The 25,072-nt window shown below is 47.8% G+C and overlaps 1 protein-coding gene across 3 annotated transcripts in view; it reads right to left on the minus strand.

The window, feature by feature from the left end:
• The window catches only part of bcas3 (BCAS3 microtubule associated cell migration factor), a 472,230-nt gene that overhangs the window by 343,048 nt on the left and 104,110 nt on the right, over positions 1-25,072 (minus strand). For all 3 annotated transcript variants that reach the window (XM_083637179.1, XM_083637180.1, XM_083637178.1), the window contains exon 14: positions 11,017-11,359. In XM_083637179.1, coding sequence (XP_083493305.1) covers positions 11,017-11,359 — 343 coding nt within the window. The remainder of the gene's footprint in view (positions 1-11,016; positions 11,360-25,072) is intronic.

The following is a 25,072-nucleotide window of genomic DNA, read 5'->3' on the forward strand; positions in this document are numbered from 1 at the left end:
TCTATATGTAAGGATCTGATTGGCTCGTACTTTGCCGTGATCTAATGCTGATTGGCTGTGATTGACAGTATGAGTGCTGTTCAGTTGTGACGGCAGCTCCATTGAAAGAGCTGGTGAGAACCGCAGGCCCTCTTTGATCCCAGTTTAGCTGGCAGAGTTTGGACAGAGTCTAAATCAAAATAAATGCCGTGTCAAAGCCCCTCGCGCACCATCGCAATTAAACAGCAAATTAGCTGGTCGCCGTATTACAGGGCAAATGAGGGGAAGGATTTCTCTGGTCTAATCCAAACACTCTGACACCGCTGTTTAAAAATAACATGCTGATATATTGTCTAAAGGAAGAGACAGTCATATTCAATTAGACACGCCGGAGAGGAAGCCAGGTTTTAATACAGGGCTCCAGCCCCTTCTTACACATCACATTCAAGGACTTTCCAGGCCCAATTCCTTTAAATTCCAGGAGCCCAACATGGCATACTGTAGTTTGAGACATGAGATCAGGGTTATTTACCATTACAACACATCATTTATACACTAGAACTAGCAGACTTGTGTTAAAGAGAGAGAGGCTTGAATGTGTGAACACTTCTCAACTGCACTGTGTTGCACGTTGAGAAGAAAATATCAAAAGAACTTCAATTTATATTCTTGCAGAAAATATATAAATTCAAGCACTTTCAATGAACAATGTCTACAGTACTGTATTTATGGCGATACGATAAATAATCGTTTTGTTTTCTACTAGAAGAAACATGTACGACACTTTAAGTTCTGATAATACTGACTTCACCAAGATTAGCCCCATTGTGTGTGTGTGTGTGTGTGTGTGTGTGTGTGTGTGTGGGGGGGGGGGGGGGGGGGAGGGGGAAGGAAAGGCATATTGAAGTCCCAACTCTTTGACACAAACCACAGCATCAGGCCCAGTCGACAATTAGGCAACACATAGGAGAGAAAAACAACAGCAACAACAACAAAGTGTGAGGATGATAGACAGCAGGTAGAGCTGCAATGATTAATATAGTAATCAATTAGTTGTCAACTATTTAAATTAATCGCCAACGATTTCAATAATCAATTGTTTTTTTTTAAAGGAAAAAGTCAAAATTATTTGATTCCAGCTTCTTAACTCTAAATATGTTCTGCTTTCTGTACTCCTCTATGACAGTAAAGTGAATTTGGGCTGTGGACAAAACGAGACATGTGAGGACGTCATCTTGTGCTTTGGGAAACACTGATCGACATTTTTCACCATTTTCTGACATTTTATAGAGTAAATAAACGAATCGATTAACCGAGAAAATAACGAACAGATAAATCGATCATGAAAATAACGGTTAGTTGCAGCCCTTGTATTGATCGCGTGACAACGGAAGGCCTGGGCCTGTCTGTGCTCGCTCTCTCTCTTCTCTCTCTCTCTCTCTCTCTCTCTCTCTCTCTCTCTCTCTCTCTCTCTCTCTCTCTCTCTCTCTCTCTCTCTCTCTCTCTCTCTCTCTCGCTCAAATCACATGGTGGGTGGGCGGGGCCGGGCGAGGCGTGTGTGACGGATTTCTTTATCTCCACCTTACAATTTAGCAAATCAAATAATGAGGAGTGCCGCGCGCTGATAAGAGGGTTTAGCGGTGCCGCGGATTGAGTTATTAGGGCTGCGCATAAAAACGGCAGAGGTCTCTGGCGGAGGCCAAGATACATATTCCTCGCACTGTGTATTTTTGGTTTTGCTTTAAAAGCCCTGAAAGTACAGGGGAAAGGCTAATTTTCGGGGTAAACAGCTTGTTCGATTGCAGTGTGGTTTCTCGAAGGAGCTCTCCGTTTATTGACTCAAGCCGATCTGGGCTCTGGCTGCTCCGCCGACCGCAGGGGAGAAGCCTGCCCGACGAGGGCTGCAACAAACACAAGCCGCTAATGCTATAGTTTACCTTAGATGACATGCCACTGCTAAATCCGACGCGCTAAGTCATGTACAAAGAGTAATCCTCCACTGTAGGGAAGGCTGGGGGCGCAGAAAAGAGCCTTTAAAAAAGGAACATTTGCTCCTTTTAGAAAGCATTTGTCATTTTCTATTGCCTGCTGACACGGATTTGTAGGTTAAACAACTGAGAGATATTGTTCATCATATATGAATATCATACAGTAGAGTAGATCCTGTGTTTTTATTATTATTATCATTATCATTATCATTATTATTATTAAAGTTAACAGGTTGTCACATAACACTCTCGGAATTATGACCTTTCAAAACTCAGGTCAACAAATACTTTGTGTGGAATACTAAATGTTGTGGAAAATTATCATGCGGATGAGGAATAATGTTATTGATATAAATACCATTTTTATAACACTAAATAAATACAAATATAAATTTAGATATGTGAGGTGAAATCACGAATGATTTTCCCACTTTCAGAGCCATTATAAAAAAAAAGGATAAGATCAAAAGAAAAATAAATCATAATTGACTGTACCATAGTCTTAATTAAAGTATGCAGAAAAATAGGAGAATGCAGTGTCTTCTGTCAATCTCAGGAAGAAAAAAATAAGTAATATTTACGAAACAAAATATTTAGGCTGAAAACGTCAACATTCAAGACTGAGACAAAATGATCAGAATTGTTCAGACCACCTCTTTGTAAAAAAAATAATAAAAAAAATCCAAACGGATGGTCGTGAGTTGTTTTAGCTCAGGGAAGTGGCCATTCATAAAAATGCCGGAGAAATGACCCAGCTTTCTCTCTGTTATGTTAGATTTGTATCGAGGCAAAACTCTCACAGCAAGTCAAGCTTTACAAGTCCTTTCCTCTCTCTCTCTCTCTCTTCCTCTTCCTCTCTTTCTCTCTCTCTCTCTTCCTCTCTTTCTCTCTCTCTCTCTCTCTCTGGAGTAAGGCCTGACTGGCTGGCTGTTCTGCTCCTCCCCTCTATGCCTGCTGAGAATCCTGACCACACAGCACCACACGGAGGACACCTCCGGTAGTGCGGCAGAGAGCTAGAGAGCATGACTTTTCCATGACTTTCTATAACGCTTCCATCTATCACCTAAAAAGAAAATCTTCCGTTGTTTCTCCGTCTGGCTTCCAATCCTCTAATGCGCTGAATATGACAGAAGATAGAAAATACATTCTGCTATATCATGTGAAAGTATAACATTCCCTGATATTCCCAGTCTTCCCCAGAGAATTGATCCAATTCCTGACTCTCCCTGCAAAACTATCCTGCTGCAACACCCTGAAAACACCCAACACCCAAGTTGAAGAGAACAATCTGCATTTTGTAATTCCATTTACAATGTGTTTCAACTTCAATGCAGACAACAACAACAACAACAACAACAACAACAACAACAACAACAACAACAACAACAACAACAACAAAGACATGTGTTGCTTCCCACAAGGCAAAATGTATACAATGCAAACAGTGGCACACTCATAACTTCTTATTCCCAGGACGACTCGAAAGTACGCTATTTGATTGGTCGGATGTAGGTGAACGAAAATGGAAAGTCTGCATTGAAACGCCTTGGTGTGAGTTTTTCCCTACATTTGTGACTGTGTTAGGAACCAACTAAATCATCTCGGCGGTGGAATTATAGGGTCAACCTTCTGAGATCAAATACCCGACTTGCTTCACATCAAAATAATAATGAATGAATCTGATCTATTCTACATGATCAGTCTGTCTTCTTAATGATGTTAGGATGTTTCGGGCGTGAGTTACTTTTCTTTTTATCCTGCTTTATGCTGCTTCTTCAACACCCCTGTGGGAGGCTTGAAGGACGCTGGTTACCTCCGCCTCGGGAAAGACGACAGCTCATCAGCGTTGAGTGACAAGTGTCGGGGCGGGAACTGGGCCAACCGAGCGCCAGGAGGGGCGGGACTAGCAATAAAAGGTCCTGCTTCAAAGCAAAAGGAATCCTGCGTATAGCAGAGTGGACATTTTAACTACGACTTCAAAGCTGTCATTTATAGTGGCACAGTCTCGAGGCAGCATGGCCGACAGTAAGTGTGTGCAGTCAAAAGCGAGGGGGGGTCACAGCTGGGCCATGTACACACGTGTCCCGGGCCCACTAGTTACTGTATGAGGTCATGCTTCCTCGGTATCGAACCTCTGCGCCGCGTCGGCGGTTTTCGACCGCGGGGACGACGATGAGTGACGAAGGAGGACGTCGGGGGGGGGGGGGGCGAAGGGAGGGTAAGATAAAACGAAAAGTCCCAAACCCAAATAAGCAACGTGTCGGGACCCCCTCTAATAGCAAGAGAGGAAGTGTCCCTTTATCAACACGTTGAATGAACAGTTTCCCGTCACACCTAGTTTTGGACCTCCCCCCTCTCTCTGCCTCTGAACCAGCGCCAGGGCCCAGATGGCTCGGTATAATCGGACCACCGGGGCTCTGGCTCCGTGAAGAAACAAATCTGTTGCACTGACTAATAGCCCTGTGTTGATGTTTCATGGTTGGGAAGTGTATGAGCAGGGTTGTGTATACACACACACACACACTTACCAAAGGCACCCCACATGCACGTTAGAAGAAACATGCACGCACGCACAGACGTTCACACACACAAACAGGCTTGGGGTCTCTGATGGCGGCTGTCTCTCAAACGCCTCTCGATTCCTCCTTACTGTCTCTCTACTCATCGCTGCAGTGGCAGAAACATTGAAAAACTGATCCCAAGTCAGTCGTAGGGCTGGTGGGCAACATAGTGATATCGTGATACGAGACTAGATACCGTCTTAGATTTTGGATATCGTAATATCCATGGCGTAAGTGTTGTCTTTCCCTGCTTTTAAAGCCTACATTACAGTAAAGTGATGTCATTTTCTGATCTTAGCAGTCTGTTCTAGCTGTTCCATTTATTTGCCTTTACCCACTTAGTTATTATATCCACATTACTGACGATTATTTATCAAAAATCTCATTGTGAAACTATTTTTTGCGTGGGTGATTTTGTCCATAGCGCCCAGCCCTACTACTTACACAACTGAACATTGAACCCACTTCATAGAAAATACAGACACGCATATCGTGTATCGACGTTGAGCCTAAAAATACAGAGAGATATGATTTTCGGTCCCTATCGCCCAGCCCTAACGCAGTAGTTTACAGCGTTGACTCCGCCCAGCGGCTTTGGAGGTTTATAATGGGAACGTAGAGAGACGTCCACACAGAAGTGTGAACGGGGGGGATCAAAAGACAAAACGGGGGGATTACTGTCAGGGCATCTCGTGTGATGGACTTATTTGGGAGCACCGCATACAGCAGCAAACCTCTCTGCATTACGTTATTATGGCTGTATTATATAGTGCAGTCAGTCAGTCAGTGCACTGGGGCTCCGTTTCAAAAACACATCTTGAATCATACACTGTATAATTCTACAGTCGCCGCTGCCACATGGCTGGCAAGAGGAACCTCAGTAACCTCTGCCCTGTGCACAGAGGCTGCACTTTCTAATCTAGCCGTGTATATGTTGGGCCGCAGACAAACCGCCGTGCTCCAGTGTGGCCCCCGTCACGTGTTACGGGTCGTCACCTCAAAATGACAATGCATTGATCACACGGAGGAGACATGGGGCGTTCCAAAAAAGAAAAAAAAAGGGGGGGGAGGAGAAAATGTATGTGGGGACGTAAATAGCCGTTCCGCATTTAAACAGTGACAAGAAAGACGGCCAATTGGAGCCTCCTATTTTTAGGGCTGGCAGCTTTGAGAGAAGGATGTGTACTTTTCCACAGTTCCTTCCCAAAAATCAACGCTGTCCCTGCCGGCGACAATCACAGGGCAGCTGTTGTGGCTAGGTGCACCCGGGGCTCTGGACCCGCCTCGCCCCACGCAGCTCCCCCCCTCTCTGCCAGGCTAGGTGCACCCGGGCTCTGGACCCGCCTCGCCCCACGCAGCTCCCCCCCTCTCTGCCAGGCTAGGTGCACCCGGGCTCTGGACCCGCCTCGCCCCCCCTCTCTGCCAGGCTAGGTGCACCCGGGCTCTGGACCCGCCTCGCCCCCCTCTCTCTGCCAGGCTAGGTGCACCCGGGCTCTGGACCCGCCTCGCCCCACGCAGCTCCCCCCCTCTCTGCCAGGCTAGGTGCACCCGGGCTCTGGACCCGCCTCGCCCCCCCTCTCTGCCAGGCTAGGTGCACCCGGGCTCTGGACCCGCCTCGCCCCCCTCTCTCTGCCAGGCTAGGTGCACCCGGGCTCTGGACCCGCCTCGCCCCACGCAGCTCCCCCCCTCTCTGCCAGGCTAGGTGCACCCGGGGCTCTGGACCCGCCTCGCCCCCCCTCTCTGCCAGGCTAGGTGCACCCGGGCTGTGGACCCGCCTCGCCCCCCCTCTCTGCCAGGCTAGGTGCACCCGGGGCTCTGGACCCGCCTCGCCCCCCCTCTCTGCCAGGCTAGGTGCACCCGGGGCTCTGGACCCGCCTCACCCCCCCCTCTCTGCCAGGCTAGGTGCACCGGGGGCTCTGGACCTGCCTCGCCCCCCTCTCTCTGCCAGGCTAGGTGCACCCGGGGCTCTGGACCCACCTCGCCCCCCCTCTCTGCCAGGCTAGGTGCACCGGGGGCTCTGGACCCGCCTCGCCCCCCTCTCTCTGCCAGGCTAGGTGCACCCGGGGCTCTGGACCCACCTCGCCCCCCCTCTCTGCCAGGCTAGGTGCACCGGGGGCTCTGGACCCGCCTCGCCCCCCTCTCTCTGCCAGGCTAGGTGCACCCGGGGCTCTGGACCCACCTCGCCCCCCCCTCTCTGCCAGCCTCACTAAACTATCCAAAATTCACACCCGGCTCGCAAAAACAGGCGGAAAGGCGACACAAAAGCAGCTTGTGAGTCAGTGTGTTGTTTGTTTTGTGTCCGGTGCAAACTGGGCAAATTATCTGGCTTTTATCAACGCCGGCGGCGGCGGGGGACGTTCTAAATTTACACCCGACAGGATGTCAGGGTATCAACTGATCTGCAAAATAAGGGACAGACCCGACAAGATGAACTCGTGCACTGACAAAATGACAACGACACAAATAATTCCCAAAGAGTTCCCACTGGTGAACTGGCCTTTTGTTAATAATAATTGACACAGCAAAAAATTCTCCATCTTCTTAACAAATCATTTAGGCTATTTTATTAGTGGGTCTTAAAAATCAAAATGATCTTAACAAGTAAAGAAATCTGCCAATGGGGTGAGATCATTTCACTTGTTTCTAATTCAAATCCACTTATTTCAAGAATTGTGTAGCATCAAGTGTCATAATTCTTGATAGTAGTGTCGTGATTTGTCTTATTCTGACTTGAGTCAACATATGTTACTGACACTCATTTATAGGAAACTCTTGCATGAGTGATGTCACAATGCCTCCTTGTGACATTGACTGATGACATCATCACGGATGACGACATCACTGATGGCGATTAGGGCAATCACCTGATTAAAAAATCCGTCTCCGTCAGGTCACCTGCACAGCCCAGGGGCGGAAGCCATCATCTCCGTCTGGTTCTTCCCCGATTCTAGCATACTTAGCCTCAGACTGATTACATCATCACTGATGATGACATCACTGATGACATCATCACTGATGACATCACAGATGACATAATCACTGAACTATAGCCTCAGCCTTAGGGCAATTGGGGCAATTAATCTGCCCTAATTTAAAAATCCGGCTCCGTCACGTCACCCGCACGGGTGCTCTTTTTCACTTCCTGAAAGTTTCAGCCCGATCGCCTGTAAAACGGCATAGCTGTGGCCGGCCAAAATTCAACAAAAAACAAATAAAGAAGTGCCATACTTAAGTAAATAGACCCCACCCCCCACACACCCATACTACTAGATAGTATCTCTTTCAAGGGCTATTTGTGCACTGATATAAAATAAAGCGTGCTGCGGTGTCCAGGGGAGCACCAAAAACCATTGAAAAAAACTCCTCCGCCTTAAGAGTGCACACACACACACATCTGTACACAGTGCAACCCGTTTGACCCGGGACAAACATGTATCAGACGCTACAATACAGAAATGAGGATGTAACATGTAACAGAACATGTAACACAAGCCGTGCGTAGTGACCGCCTCGCACTTCACACCGTAGGAGGCCGCCGGGTTGTTTGTCATGAAGCCAGCCCGTGTCCATATGGCACGGATTAACACCTTTGATAAAAGGGGTGCCAGACCTGTCGACAATTTCCTGCAGATTGTATTGTGCCGCTGTACAATATCAGTGAGTTATGAAAAGACTCACGTTGCTCAGCAGGAGGGGAGCCAAACTTTTCACTGCGTGCGACCGGAGCGCAATCTTTCATTTTGACTACCTCTCCTTTCTGTTTTTTTGTAGGCTTCCCTAAGAAAATGAAATGTCACTCCTGTATAGATACTTTGTTTTCTTCAAATGTGTGTATGTGCACACACACACACACACACACACACACACACACACACACACAGAGTAGGGTATCAGTGTGAGGACTAATTGTTGACAGGTGGCCTTAATGCCCCGCTTTGAAACTAAAGTGTGATTTACGATGGCGCTCCTCAGGACCTCCGGCTTTCAGCGCTTTGCTACCAGCAACTTATCTTTCCTCGGCTCCGTCTTCTCTTCCCTCACTCTATCTCTCCGCCATTTCTCTCCATTGCACCTCATTAGGCCGCTCGCTCACTTTCACCTCCTACCCTCCTGGCTTTGATGTCCCTCGCCCGTCTCTGTCTCTCATCGCACCACTCGCCAAAAACTCAAGACATCCCTCTAGCATTAGATAGTGGACTGTGTGTGTGTGTGTGTGTGTGTGTGTGTGCATGTGTGTGTGTGTGTGAGTGTGTGTGTCGAGGAGTGTTTGTGCACAGGGGTGAGGTAGGGGTCTGGGTCTCGACGGCAGGATGGGGGAGAGGAAGCGAGGGCGCCGCGGGCCGGGTGGAGGTGGGGAGGACGAAGAAAAGGGAGGACAGATGACAATATGACTTGACCCCCCCCGACCCCGACGTCACCGCCATCGCCTAGCGCCGGTTCTGACCCAGATTATGCAGGCCCGGCAAAAGCGCAGTGTGTGAACTCGACCTATGGAGCACGGGAGGGGAAAAAAAGATTGTATATGGAAGCACTTCCATGTTGTCATAATCAGTCAGGTTTCTCCTCCAGTTGGGATAAAAAAACAACATCTAATACAGCGAATGTGTGACACACACACATTGAAAAAATACATTCTGCTCTATTCCTGGAAAGTGACCCATTTGTAGAAATCCCTGACTGCTCCAGAGAATTGAGCACATTTCCTGACATTCCCTGTTCAGCTCCATGGTGATTCCAGGAATGCCACGACCGGTCGGAACCGAGTGAAACCTCTCGGGTCGAGCAGTGCAGTGAAAAGTGTGCGGTGTGTGTGTGTGTGTGTGTGTGCGGTGTGTGTGTGTGTGTGTGTGTGTGTGTGTGGTGTGTGTGTGTGTGTGTGTGTGTGCGTGTGGTGTGTGAGTCAGGGACACATACAGTAGACAGTGTGAGCAGCCAGAAATGGTGTTTGACAAACAAGGGAGGCAAGGCTGTGACAGACAGGTCAGAGTCTCTCGAACAACAAGGTCTACTGAGGTGAGCGCACCCCACACACACACACACACACACACACACACACACACACACACACACACACACACACACACACACACACACACACACACACACACACACACACACTAAAGCACAGCTCAACGTAAAGGAAAACCACAGAGGTCTAGGTCTAGATTTTGGAATGCGTACGAGACACAGTGGAAGCCTGGAGCAACTATGATGTTAATATCTAAACTTTTATAATCATCAAAACTTCAATCAGAAGCAGAGCCCCAATTAAACACAGAGTCCCTTTTACTGGCCAGGTGTGGCTCGACATTTTGACAAATAAAGGAGCCACTCATTGTATTTTGATACAGCGCTCTCTCCTCTCCTCTCCTCTCCTCTGAGCCTTTGCTGGTGTCATCCTCAACACATTTCCCTCATTAACATTCCTCTGTATTGTCCACTGATTGTTAAATTCCTTGTGTCAATTATGTTTTCATCACCAGTCAATCAAAGGCTACCATTTCAAATCTAAGTGTGCGGTTTGCACTGCAGCACTGGGATCAGCAGCCTGCCTTCTCTCAAGTTGCTATGCCGATTAATTGGCTCGTTAAAGGCTGGCTGCCAGAGTCTGTCACTGTCTCTCTCTCTCTGTGCATGGGGTTGGCCTATTCATAGCTTTCAAGGGGCGTTACGTAAGTACAAGGAACGCCCCTTCTGGCGGTCAAAACTCAAAACATCAATGGCGCTGAACACTCCAGACGCAGCTGCAGCAAAAAGCGGTCTTTTTTCCACCAGTTTCCAGTCAGGAATATTTAGACCATCTATCAAGCGTTGAAAAAGAACGATATCTAAACAAACTACACGTTTTGGGCACTTCAAACAAACCGAACTATCGTTAACGTTACTGTCCAACACATGGCAGTTCGGAGAAATTGTTTCACAACAAGAGACTGCGTGCGGAGTGCGGACTCGTTTTTATAATGTTGTGGAGCCCAGCCCTCGTCGCGTGTGAAGAGAGAGGGAGAACGGGTGAGACAGAAGCAAACTATTTTTTGCAGATCTCAAAAGCAGGTAAACCACTGTGGGATTAGTGAGACTATTGCTAAAAAGTGATGCCTGGGCTGTCGTCCGCTCAAACAGTACTTCACGGGGCGGCTGCGTGTCAATTGACGTGTCCTTAATATGCAAAGCGTGCAGCTCTAAAACAAACAGCGTGAGAAACTAGTCGACTCGGCGGACAGCAGAATGAACAAGTTTTTTTTTTGACCGTCAGGTGGGCGTTCCCGGCAGCACGTAACGCCCCTTGAAAGCTATGAATATGTGCTGTCTCTTGGAGCAAGATCAAATGAAAGATTTACACCGGTAACTCATAACTAACTAATATTCATGCTGGTTTTGACCAATTAGAGGGCTCAATTTTGACCATCTTTTTTCCTGATATCAGTTCAAAACAATTTCCACCGCCCTCCCTTCAACCCCACCCCTCCCGTCCCCTCCCAGTGCCTCACCGTGTAGCGGGGACCCCGAGGGGCTGCTGGAGAGGCCGGAGATGGGGCTGCAGCGCCCGCCTATTCCTCCTCCACCTAGCACCCCACAGCCGCCTCCTCCGATGCCTCCACCTCCTCCTCCTCCTCCTCCTCCCAGGGCCGTGGCCCTGTTGAGCTCCTGCTCCATCTCCTCCAGCCCGGCGCTCTTCTGGAAGCGGGACATGCGGTTGACCACGCGGGGGGACATGTGGGTGCGGGCACACGGGGCGCCGCCGTACGGGTTGACGGGGAAGACGTGGGAGGTGCCACGGAGCGTGCTGATGGACACCCAGCGGCTGTCCTGGCTGAAGCACATGTCCTGGACCTGCAGGGGACGGGTGGTGGGGGACAGGGAGGGGGATGGGGACAGAGCAGAGACTGTATGAAGATATGGACGTAGCCCTCTGTGACGTCACCCATTGGTTTGTGGACTCCCATTTTGAAGCCTCCAGTTTGGCATTTGGACCGTCGCCATCTTGGTTGTGGCCATTTGAGGAACTGCAGTTTTTGGTACTTCCACGTTGGCCTCATATTTCAGAATGGGAGGTTGGAGCTTGGTGGGGGACAGTGAGGGGATGTGATACAGGGAGCATGAGCAGAGATAACATTCACTTTGTGTATGGCACTAGACATTTAACCCTAACGCTTCATTCACACAGACAACCTACGCCTTGCCTTGCCTCAACCCACGCCTACGCCGAGCTGGGCGTGAACCTGTTACACGCTTTTGCGATCACACCGCACGCCTTTTGCACGCCGAACCTGGAGCCGAGTCACAAGCGCCTCTCCTCTCTCCCGACTGTATTTTTTCACGTGTTGTCCAGAATTGTCATGGGTAGCCTCTAGGTAAAATAAATCGGATATATTTAATGTTATATTGATGCTGGATATGTATAACCAGGTCTGACTATAGTCGGACATTTTAGAGAGGTGATCTTGCAAGAATATGTGCTGGCAGCCTGGCACAACAACATTGTCCATCTTGCTTCTTCGGTCGCTATTCTCTCTCATGAAGATTTGTTTGCCGACGGGGAGAAAGCCCCACGTGATAGCCACCCGTCAATCTCTCTGTCTCTCTGCTCAACATGTTGTAGTAACTCCATTTTATTTTGAAATTCAGTTGACTTTTCCATTTCCGACGGATATTGTGCGTTTTTCTTTCATGGCTTGACAGAAGAAGTCTGCCTGCACGCGCCTTGTCGGCTTCAAAATAGAACTCACGCCTATTCGATAAAATCGGCAAGGCACAGGCAAGGCGTGGGTACACGCAGGGTTCACGCTCAGGCGCCCGGTGTACACAGCCTCGTTGACTAAAACGGACGCCTATTAAAAAGCGTGGGTAAAGGCAAGGCATAGGCAAGGCTTGGGTCGTCGGTGTGAAACCAGCCTAACCCCTCACAGGTACACCTCCAATTGACTCTAATGAGGTTAATTAACCTGTCAGAGGCTTCTTAAGTCATGACATCATCAGTTTCTGGAATGTTCCAAGCTATTTAATGGCACAGTCAACTTTGTGTGTGTAAACTTCTGTTTCCACTGCTCTTGTGATAGAGTGAATTTTAAGTGAAATAATCTGTCTGTAAACAATTGTGAGAAAAATGATTCGTGTCATACACAAAGCAGATGTCATAACCGACTTGCCAAACGTGTTTGTTAACATGAAATCTGTGGAGTGGTTAAAAATAAATAGTTTTATTGACTACAACCTAAGTGCAAACCTCAGACTTCAACTGGATTATTAATGCCATTATATAGAGAGAGCCAAAGTGAACATCACTTCCTGCTTTCTCCCTGTACCAGCGATGAACAAAAATATGAATGGGAGTGAACGGAGAATAAGGTTACTTTTTTATCCTGTTTGAATTGTGCCACGGCCACGGGGTGTCGACGCTAATTTTGTCCATTTAAAGCATAACTTTGCATGTCAAGAATGTCGCAGTTCATCGTCAAACTGAAACGTAGGGGTTAGTTTCGTATAAAAACTACATAGCTCGTGGAAGCTCGTGGCATGTCGCCGGTCTTCAGCTTTGCCGGTAGAGAAAGTGACGTCACTTAGGCGACAGTGTATGTAGTCTTTCTGATTTATAACTTATAGTGCAACAGTTTGGCGACAAACTGCGACTTTCTCGACATGCAAAATTACATTTTAAATTGAGAAAATTAACGTTGGCACCCCGTGGCACAATTCAAACGGGATCAAAAAAGTTTACGTTATTCTCCGTTCACCGCCATTCATATTTTTTCAGCGCTTGGTACAGGGAGAAAAGCAGGAAGTGACGTTCACTTTGCCTCTCTATTGACTATCGGCAGCTTAAATCCATAAGTGTGAATGGACATTCAAAACTTCTCATCACACAAACCCCACCATACACATGATATATCTTTCTTACATGACTGACATCCCTTTCTTACGACTACTGAGGTTTGAGTCCATTAAGGACTCTCTCTCTCATTTGGACAGCAGTCAAGCTGTCATTCAACTATTGTTCTGGGGTCATTACATGTCACGACAATGATTAGGCAAAGGGCAAACAATTTGTATACTGTCAACAAGGACCCAGCGGGGCTGCGTAGATACATCACAGGGGACAAGAAGGAAGAGAGGGGCCCCTGGAGGTTCACGCTCCACACACAATGGGGTCAAAGCCACACTCACACAAAGGCTGAGAGATGCAGGGTGTGGCCAATTAGTGAGACTGACAGTTGGTGTGCGCCATAGTGTCTGCGCTGACAGAGCTGTCCGTAGTGTCTGCACTGACAGAGCTGTCCGTCTGCGCCGTAGTGTCTGCACTGACAGAGCTGTCCGTAGTGTCTGCGCTGACAGAGCTGTCCGTAGTGTCTGCACTGACAGAGCTGTCCGTAGTGTCTGCACTGACAGAGCTGTCCGTAGTGTCTGCACTGACAGAGCTGTCCGTAGTGTCTGCACTGACAGAGCTGTCTGTAGTGTCTGCGCTGACAGAGCTGTCCGTAGTGTCTGCGCTGACAGAGCTGTCCGTAGTGTCTGCACTGACAGAGCTGTCCGTAGTGTCTGCGCTGACAGAGCTGTCCGTAGTGTCTGCACTGACAGAGCTGTCTGTAGTGTCTGCGCTGACAGAGCTGTCCGTAGTGTCAGCGCTGACAGAGCTGTCCGTAGTGTCTGCACTGACCAGAGCTGTCCATAGTGTCTGCGCTGACAGAGCTGTCCGTAGTGTCTGCACTGACCAGAGCTGTCCATAGTGTCTGCACTGACAGAGCTGTCCGTAGTGTCTGCACTGACAGAGCTGTCCGTAGTGTCTGCACTGACAGAGCTGTCTGTAGTGTCTGCACTGACAGAGCTGTCCGTAGTCTCTGCACTGACAGAGCTGTCCGTAGTGTCTGCGCTGACAGAGCTGTCCGTAGTGTCTGCGCTGACAGAGCTGTCCATAGTGTCTGCACTGACAGAGCTGTCTGTAGTGTCTGCGCTGACAGAGCTGTCCGTAGTGTCTGCGCTGACAGAGCTGTCCGTAGTGTCTGCGCTGACAGAGCTGTCCGTAGTGTCTGCGCTGACAGAGCTGTCCGTAGTGTCTGCGCTGACAGAGCTGTCCATAGTGTCTGCGCTGACAGAGCTGTCCGTAGTGTCTGCGCTGACAGAGCTGTCCGTAGTGTCTGCGCTGACAGAGCTGTCCGTAGTGTCTGCGCTGACAGAGCTGTCCGTCGCGTTTTAGCACTGTCTGGAGGCCTGGTCCACTCAAATGTCAGGCAGAGGGGTGTGACCCAAATGGGTTTTTGACGACCAATACTGATACAGATATTGTTGTATTGAGCTCCAGACAGCCGATACTTTGTGCCCGCATTCGATATCTTTAAATCTGACCGTTTCCATGCCAAAAGAAATGGCATAGTTGCTCATTTCTAGAGCCCAGTGTGAAACCAATTCATGCCAGTCATTTTGCAAACACTTTCCGCTACAAACTAACGAACTGATGAAGAGCGGAGCAGATGCATGACCTATCAGGGGTTAGGGTTAGGTAGATGCATGACCTATCAGGGGTTAGGGTTAGGTAGATGCATGACCTATCAGGGGTTAGGGTTAGGCAGATGCATGACCTATCAGGGGTTAGGGTTAGGCAGATGCATGACCTATCAGGGGTTAGGGTTAGGCAGATGCATGACCTATCAGGGGTTAGGGTTAGGTAGATGCATGACCTATCAGGGGTTAGGGTTAGGTAGATGCATGACCTATCAGGGCTTAGGGTTAGGTAGATGCATGACCTATCAGGGGTTCTGTACAGCAAAAAAAAAAAAATTAAATTTTGCTAAACTTATTGTTTGATCTGTTGAAACACTTGGACAACTGACCAGCATTGAAAAACCAAGACAAATGAAAATGTTGAAGTACGCATACAAACATTTTCTCGAATGTTAGATAATGCATTTCAACTGTAGTTTATTTAAATACAGTATATGAAGTACGTAAGACATTGCAGCAACTCTTGGAATCATATTTTCCACATGAACACGTGTGCACTGTTCTTTAAGCTCATCTGCATGGGCAGTTTGGACATTTGAGGTTTAAATGAATGCTCTTGAGAATACAATTGATTTGTTTGAGGTTACATTATAGTCTGAACCCCAACAATCAAATGATCAGAAAAATAAATAGGCAGTTACTGATATATATTAGTGATTTTATGATACGCACTTCAAATAAGAAATGGTGAAAAAGTGAAGCAATGCCGATTTAAACACACCGATCTTTTTGAGGCGCTGGACACAAGTGGACCAAGGTGTGAGGATAATAATAATACAACAACTTTGGTCTTTCGATGATGAAGAAGGCGCCGGAGACTTGTTTGGGGAGGAAAACAGAAAAGACGCTGAGTGCGTCCTTCCTGGCTGGCGTGGACTCCTCAAACTCTGCCTGGCTCTCGGCGAGCAAACACTTGAGGAGATAGCATCTCCCTGAGCATGTCAGACATGCCGGGGACCAGACAGATAGGCTGGGAGAGAGACAATGCAAGTGAGAGAGAGAGAGAAAGAGAGAGAGAGAGAGAGAGAGAGAGAGAGAGAGAGAGAGAGGGAGAACGCACTAGAGGAAGACAAAAGACAATGGAGTGAGTGGCGAGGTGATAGCGTGCTGACACGGCATCCATCATCCGCCTTTCGGCCGAAAAAAGAAAAAGTGGTTGGAGAAAATGGGGGGGGGAATGAAAGGGATAGGTGTGTGGAGGAATGTCCGACTCCTTCACCAGCCAGCGAAGCCCAGTGAGACAGATAGCTACAGTATGTACCTGCAGGCACCTTCTCATCTTCTGCCAGGTCAGACTCGCTAATTGTCCCCGGCAATGACAGTTAATGGGGGGCGTCCTCCGCATACCAGACGGCTTCTTTACTCCACAAAGTGACCTGTAGCGTGGGCCGATCATGGCCGGCCGGTGGAGTGGAGAAAGGGCCTACTTTGTGCAACGTCGTAATTGGCCGTAATGGTCCTGTCAAAGCTTCGTGACAGGCCGCCTGTGAACGAGTGTCTGGACTCTACTGTCAAATCAGATAGGAGCCAGACAGGGCTGCTTCACCTGAAGGGTGTGTGTGTGTGTGTGTGTGTGTGTGTGTGTGTGTGTGTGTGTGTGTGTGTGTGTGTGTGTGTGTGTGTGTGTGTGTGTGTGTGTGTGTGTGTGTGTGTGTGTGTGTGTGTGTGTGTGTGTGTGTGTGCCAGTGGACACACACTCAACGTGACAAACAGTCACAGATAGCAACTTTATCTTTGAGAAGGAATGCCACTGTGTTCGTTGACTTGTTGACATCTTTGACAGTCGGACGGGCAGATGCCAGCGAGGTGTTTTCAAGTGTCAAAAGGATTTTTGTTTTGTGTTGAATCGGTGACACCGGCCGGCCTGGGAGATTCCGCAGAAATCCCTTCACCTGAGAGGACCTCAGATGGAATGACAGGAATGTGTAAAAAGATGGAGGGAGGGATAAGAGCGAAGAAAGAAGAGATCGAGAAAGACAAGATGAATGTGACACGATGGGATAAATCACACAAGTGTCTGTCTGCACAATACAAAGGCTGGATGATGGAGGAAAGAGAGAGAGAGTGAAAAACAGAAAAGAGAAAGAAACTGAGATTTTCTGCTTCGTTGCAGTTTTACTTTGTCGCTCCAGCCGATATATTTGATTTGCAAAAATGGGGCTGAATTTGTCCTTTTATGAAAAAATCGGACTATGGTCACACCGAAAACCTTAACGCTCGATTCTAATGTATTGCTCAGATCAGATTTTTTTGTTTGGCTGTTCACACACACAATGTATGTGGCCAGAATCAGAATGCAGTGTGAAGTGGCCACGGTTCTGAAGTGACCCGCATACGCAAAAGAAAAAGAACAAAGACGTCACAGTGGGTTTATGACCCAAACACGGTCAAGTTCATTGTAAAACAGGCAGAGGATCCGACCATGACCATCGTTGGTTTGAGTCTTTACGTTCTTCTGTGGCCCCATTCGGCCATTTCTTTCGATATGCTTTCAAACAGAGCGGTTTACGATATGACCCCGAAAGTGTTGCTTGTACAGAAAAGACTTGAGGTCGAACACCTCACTGTCCCTCCACTGGCTGCTCCATCACAGCTTCACTGTCCCTCCACTGACTGCTCCATCACAGCTTCACTGTCCCTCCACTGACTCTGCTCCATCACAGCTTCACTGTCCCTCCACTGACTCTGCTCCATCACAGCTTCACTGTCCCTCCACTGACTCTGCTCCATCACAGCTTCACTGTCCCTCCACTGACTCTGCTCCATCACAGCTTCACTGTCCCTCCACTGACTCTGCTCCATCACAGCTTCACTGTCCCTCCACTGACTCTGCTCCATCACAGCTTCACTGTCCCTCCACTGACTGCTCCATCACAGCTTCACTGTCCCTCCACTGACTGCTCCATCACAGCTTCACTGTCCTCCACTGACTGCTCCATCACAGCTTCACTGTCCCTCCACTGACTGCTCCATCACAGCTTCACTGTCCCTCCACTGACTCTGCTCCATCACAGCTTCACTGTCCCTCCACTGACTCTGCTCCATCACAGCTTCACTGTCCTCCACTGACTGCTCCATCACAGCTTCACTGTCCTCCACTGACTCTGCTCCATCACAGCTTCACTGTCCCTCCACTGACTCTGCTCCATCACAGCTTCACTGTCCTCCACTGACTGCTCCATCACAGCTTCACTGTCCCTCCACTGACTCTGCTCCATCACAGCTTCACTGTCCCTCCACTGACTCTGCTCCATCACAGCTTCACTGTCCCTCCACTGACTGCTCCATCACAGCTTCACTGTCCCTCCACTGGCTGCTCCATCACAGCTTCACTGTCCCTCCACTGACTGCTCCATCACAGCTTCACTGTCCCTCCACTGACTCTGCTCCATCACAGCTTCACTGTCCCTCCACTGACTCTGCTCCATCACAGCTTCACTGTCCCTCCACTGACTCTGCTCCATCACAGCTTCACTGTCCCTCCACTGACTGCTCCATCACAGCTTCACTGTCCTCCACTGACTCTGCTCCATCACAGCTTCACTGTCCCTCCACTGACTCTGCTCCATCACAGCTTCGCTGTCCCTCCACTGACTCTGCTCCATCACAGCTTCACTGTCCCTCCACTGACTCTGCTCCATCACAGCTTCACTGTCCCTCCACTGACTCTGCTCCATCACAGCTTCACTGTCCCTCCACTGACTCTGCTCCATCACAGCTTCACTGTCCCTCCACTGACTCTGCTCCATCACAGCTTCACTGTCCCTCCACTGACTGCTCCATCACAGCTTCACTGTCCCTCCACTGACTGCTCCATCACAGCTGTCCTCCATGTTTGTGTTCACCGAGTGACTCCCAACAGCGCGGAATTGTGACGAATTCCGATCTAGAGTGATGTAAAAGTTGCATGCATTCTGATACGAGTCACATGACTCTTCAGACTGAGGTCACATTGCACTTTTTTTGTTTTTTTTGTTTATCTGTATCTGATTTAGGAGCACATGTTTAGGAGCACATACAGGTGGGGGGGTTGGTGGGGGGGTCAGACTCGGGCCTGAACGTACCCTACTAGAGTGTTGGCTGGACTGAACTGGTTGTCCATTAACAAAAATCTTAACCTGATTTGAGTGGAATTGATTTAATGTGACATTTTGATCTTAACATTTCAATATCGTTTGATATTTTTTTATTTGATTCTGTACTTATAGTAGTAGCACTAATTAAGTCGTAAGCAGCAGGGTCCTGGGTTTCAATTAAGAGTGTTTGTGTTCTGCCGTCTAAATGCAATTTCAGAGGCATTTCCATGCTGTCAATAGAAAACCTCTTCTAGTAAGACAGGATGACTGCAAAAGTAAGAAGAAATTGACCAATATAAATTTCTGAAGGCTGATAAAGTGTCAAACTGTGAATAAGATGGCGCGCTCACGCTCAGTGTACGTCGATCGTATCGTATTCCATTTCTTCCTTTCTAATTAATTGTCTTTCTAAATAAATTGTGCATTGGGCCTGCCGGCTAAAGAGACCATGCAAATACAAGTAAGTTAGCCTCTTTTGCTCCTTTTTTGTCCAATAATGTGTTTTTGACTGACTTACACTTAACAGGCTTACAGGATCCATTCGCGCCAACTGTCGCATCGCGCTGTTTTTGACCGAAGCTGCTTTTAAATGTTTACTTGAAATCTTTTTGAAAATGTCAGATTGGCGCGAAATATTAGCTATGAGCAGCTTTGATTCCATAGATACGGCAACGCCCATGACAGCTGCTGGTGGAGGCCTGGTGAGCTGAACAGTGGTGGAGTGAGAGCTGTGACCTCTGTGACCAGCGCTCTCTCTCTCTCTCCAGTTTGCCTCTTCCCTTCTCCTCTCCTCCTCTCTTCTCCTCTCTTCTCCTCCTCTCTCCTCCACAGGCCCCTTGTGGTTGTTATCAGCTCTAGGTCTGTTTACCTGGCCTGGCCTGGGGTCACTGACATGTTTGGCCACTGGAGACAGATAAGAACGCGTCCCTCCGCCCACCTCACTGAAGACCTTATCACTTTACTGTGTGTGTGTGTGTGTGTGTGTGTGTGTGTGTGTGAGAGAGAGTGTGTGTGTGTGTGTGTGTGTGTGTGTGTGTGTGTGTGTGTGTGTGTGTGTGTGCTCGTGTGTGTGTGTATGCTCGTGTGTGTGTGTGCTGATAACCCCTGGCCCTATCACCAGGCTAAGGCAGCCATTCACTGTTTACCACGAGCCGGATCAAAGCAGGCTCAGTGTGCAGCCGGTCAGCGGACCTGCCGTTGGGTCATACATTAACTAGATAGGCACTGGACGTGTGTGTGTGTGTGTGTGTGTGTGTGTGTGTGTGTGTGTGTGTGTGTGTGTGTGTAGGTGCGTGTCCAGTCAATATTCCTGAACCGAACAAGGCCTGAAGGCGTTTTGTTGAGTAAGCACTCCTCAGACACATGAGGAGTGCAAATGAGCCCAACTGTGAGTCAGTGGAGCCCTGCAATGTGCAAACTACATTGTGCTCTGTCACATGTGTTTAATGGAAATAAATACAATGAATAATGTTGCATTGTGCCATGTTGTGATTTTGTATGATTTCGACGTTGGATGAAGGATTATCTGGCCTGCTAACCAACCAGCCCCAATGAATCCTTCCTATGAAGAGTGCTGACAACTGTGATTCATAATATGGGGCTGGATACCAGGCGAAGGATTATTATGAATTAACATAAGCAATGTGCGCATGATGCCGATGCCTGTTGTATTGGTATCTGACTCACAAAGTTCCAAAGGGTGTGAAATAAATAAACATCAGGGGCCAGTTGCACCAAGTGGTCTTAACTATGCCTGGTCGTAACTCCTACGTCGGTCTTAGTTAAGACCAGTCTTTAGAGTGGATTTACGCCTGTTGCACCAACAGGGCTTACGTCTGGTCTTAACTACGCGGGTCGTAGCAATGCGCGTCCATGTGAATTGCCGGGGAATGCCCCCTGATTGGGCCAAAAATGTGCCTCGCGCCGTCACCCACTACTGTATGCGCGTCACTACACCCTCCCTCCTCCCACCCCCCTCCTCCTGTGGAAGCTCCGGGGGAAAATGGCGGCGATTAGTGCCAGGCAGTCTGAATGAAATTGAATGTAATGTTCCCAATTCTATGTATTCAATTCTAAAAAACGACCCTCAACATTTGGGAAGGCTAAGCCACACTAGTTCATTATAATTGAACGTCATGCTTCGAATGCGACTTTACGACGATGAGGACGGTGAGGACTCAATCACAGCAGGTCTCCGCTGATAGACTACCACGGAGATCTCTTACAGGCACAGGCACGTTACGCCTCCTCCTGACCAGGCGTAATATTTACGACCGGTCTTAGTGAGAAAAAGGCTGTTGGTGCAACCGGCGTAGCTGTTAGGTCGTAAAGTTACGACCGGCTTAGCTGAAGACCAGTTCGTAAGACCACTTGGTGCAACTGGCCCCTGGTTATTTATACAGTAAATTCAATAACACTTGAAACAGTTTAGTTCATTTGATCTTTGTAAATATAGCTTACAGTACATTAAAACACATTTGAATTGGTTCTATTTTATTATGAGTTTGTTTTATTTAAATAAGATATAATCAACTTTTTAGATACAAGCACATGTGTGCGCGCACACACACACACACACACACACACACACACACACACACACACACACACACACACACACACAGCCAATGTTGGAGATAAATATGACAAGAAATATGAGTTGAATGTCAAACTAAAGAGTGACACGTAATTTGATGTGTGTGTTCAAAGTGTAAAAGCTTTGTTGAGCTTGATCAAATACACACGTGTGTCACATGAAGGCACCTCTACACCTTATTCTACACCTCTTCCACACACATTCCCTCCATGTTCACCTCTATCATTTTTATAGGTGTCAATCAACACGTGGCCACCGTTTGACTTTAGCTCTCCGTGTTGGAGCGAGTGTCTGCGAGTGTTCCCCAGACCCTCCCTGGAGCACACAGCCATGTCCTTCCCCTCTGGTCAGATAGTAATCAGATGTTCCTGCTCATCCACATGAAAGCCCTGCCTGGATGTGTTGGGCCTGATCTGCAGCCTGCAGCGCGGCAGGGAGGCTCTCTGCTGGAGCCCCGTTTCACAGCCCGCCCATCTCCTTCTCTGAGGCTCCTCTACAGCTTCTGTCCCTTTGGAGTTCCTTCCTCTGTCTCTGGGGGGGAGCTGGATTGTCCTGGTCGCTGCACTAGTGCCTCCTCTGGTCGGTCTGGTTCGGGGAGGAGGGGGGGAACTGGGGGGAATAGCGTGATCGTCCCCCGCACTACGTCCTGTCGGTGAAACTCTTCGCTGTCAGGTGAAAAGAAGCATCTGACGACTGCACATGTATTGGAGGAAGCATGTGCTAGTCTACAACTCTCCCCAGATCATCACTGAGTGAAACAATAACCAGGACAGCGGCTGTTCAGAAGGGAGAATATCAAGTCTTTCATGTAGGAGATGTCGGCTGCATCACTTGTGTGGCTGTAAACACACATGCTGCTTATTTATGTGGACATGTCACAGATTATTACTGTAACTGGCAAACACAGAGACCATGATCCTGATGTGTGCTGCATTCACACAGACCATGTTCATGATGTGTGCTGCATTCACACACACCATGTTCATGTTGGGCTTTGTCAAACATGATCCTCTCAAATGCACTATTCAATTAGGAAGAGGGAGGAGACGCGGGGAAGTGCCATGTGAAACAGAAGCCATTCCTCTCTCTCTCAAATAAATTATCTTCATCAATGTCTTTACATGTGTCTGTGCAAGAGAGGAGGCATCTCTCCCTCCATTACATTATCTTCACCAATGTCTTTACATGTGTCTGTGCAAGAGAGGAGGCATCTCTCCCTACATTACATTCTCTTCATCAATGTCTTTACATGTGTCTGTGCAAGAGAGAAGGCATCTCTCCCTCCATTACATTCTCTTCATCAATGTCTTTACATGTGTCTGTGCAAGAGAGGAGGCATCTCTCCCTCCATTACATTCTCTTCATCAATGTCTTTACATGTGTCTGTGCAAGAGAGAAGGCATCTCTCCCTCCATTACATTCTCTTCATCAATGTCTTTACATGTGTCTGTGCAAGAGAGAAGGCATCTCTCCCTACATTACATTCTCTTCATCAATGTCTTTACATGTGTCTGTGCAAGAGAGGAGGCATCTCTCCCTCCATTACATTCTCTTCATCAATGTATTTACATGTGTCTGTGCAAGAGAGGAGGCATCTCTCCCTCCATTACATTCTCTTCATCAATGTCTTTACATGTGTCTGTACAAGAGAGGAGGCATCTCTCCCTCCATTACATTCTCTTCATCAATGTATTTACATGTGTCTGTGCAAGAGAGGAGGCATCTCTCCCTACATTACATTCTCTTCATCAATGTCTTTACATGTGTCTGTGCAAGAGAGGAGGCATCTCTCCCTCCATTACATTCTCTTCATCAATGTATTTACATGTGTCTGTGCAAGAGAGGAGGCATCTCTCCCTCCATTACATTCTCTTCATCAATGTATTTACATGTGTCTGTGCAAGAGAGAAGGCATCTCTCCCTCACTTACAGTCTCTTCACCAATGTCTTTACATGTGTCTGTGCAAGAGAGAAGGCATCTCTCCCTCCATTACATTCTCTTCACCAATGTCTTTACATGTGTCTGTGCAAGAGAGGAGGCATCTCTCCCTCCATTACATTCTCTTCACCAATGTCTTTACATGTGTCTGTGCAAGAGAGGAGGCATCTCTCCCTCACTTACAGTCTCTTCACCAATGTCTTTACATGTGTCTGTGCAAGAGAGGAGGCATCTCTCCCTCCATTACATTCTCTTCACCAATGTCTTTACATGTGTCTGTGCAAGAGAGGAGGCATCTCTCCCTCCATTACATTCTCTTCACCAATGTCTTTACATGTGTCTGTGCAAGAGAGGAGGCATCTCTCCCTCCATTACATTCTCTTCACCAATGTCTTTACATGTGTCTGTGCAAGAGAGGAGGCATCTCTCCCTCACTTACATTCTCTTCATCAATGTCTTTACATGTGTCTGTGCAAGAGAGGAGGCATCTCTCCCTCACTTACATTCTCTTCATCAATGTCTTTACATGTGTCTGTGCAAGAGAGGAGGCATCTCTCCCTACATTACATTCTCTTCACCAATGTCTTTACATGTGTCTGTGCAAGAGAGGAGGCATCTCTCCCTCCATTACATTCTCTTCACCAATGTCTTTACATGTGTCTGTGCAAGAGAGGAGGCATCTCTCCCTACATTACATTCTCTTCATCAATGTCTTTACATGTGTCTGTGCAAGAGAGGAGGCATCTCTCCCTACATTACATTCTCTTCATCAATGTCTTTACATGTGTCTGTGCAAGAGAGGAGGCGTCTCTCCCTCCATTACATTCTCTTCATCAATGTCTTTACATGTGTCTGTGCAAGAGAGGAGGCATCTCTCCCTCCATTACATTCTCTTCACCAATGTCTTTACATGTGTCTGTGCAAGAGAGGAGGCATCTCTCCCTCACTTACATTCTCTTCATCAATGTCTTTACATGTGTCTGTGCAAGAGAGGAGGCATCTCTCCCTCACTTACATTCTCTTCACCAATGTCTTTACATGTGTCTGTGCAAGAGAGGAGGCGTCTCTCCCTACATTACAGTATCTTCATCAATGTCTTTACATGTGTCTGTGCAAGAGAGGAGGCATCTCTCCCTACATTACATTCTCTTCATCAATGTCTTTACATGTGTCTGTGCAAGAGAGGAGGCATCTCTCCCTACATTACATTCTCTTCATCAATGTCTTTACATGTGTCTGTGCAAGAGAGGAGGCATCTCTCCCTCACTTACATTCTCTTCATCAATGTCTTTACATGTGTCTGTGCAAGAGAGGAGGCATCTCTCCCTACATTACATTCTCTTCATCAATGTCTTTACATGTGTCTGTGCAAGAGAGGAGGCATCTCTCCCTCCATTACATTCTCTTCATCAATGTCTTTACATGTGTCTGTGCAAGAG

This window comes from Poromitra crassiceps (assembly GCF_964638095.1).
Source record: "Poromitra crassiceps genome assembly, chromosome: 5".
Taxonomy (NCBI): domain Eukaryota; kingdom Metazoa; phylum Chordata; class Actinopteri; order Beryciformes; family Melamphaidae; genus Poromitra; species Poromitra crassiceps.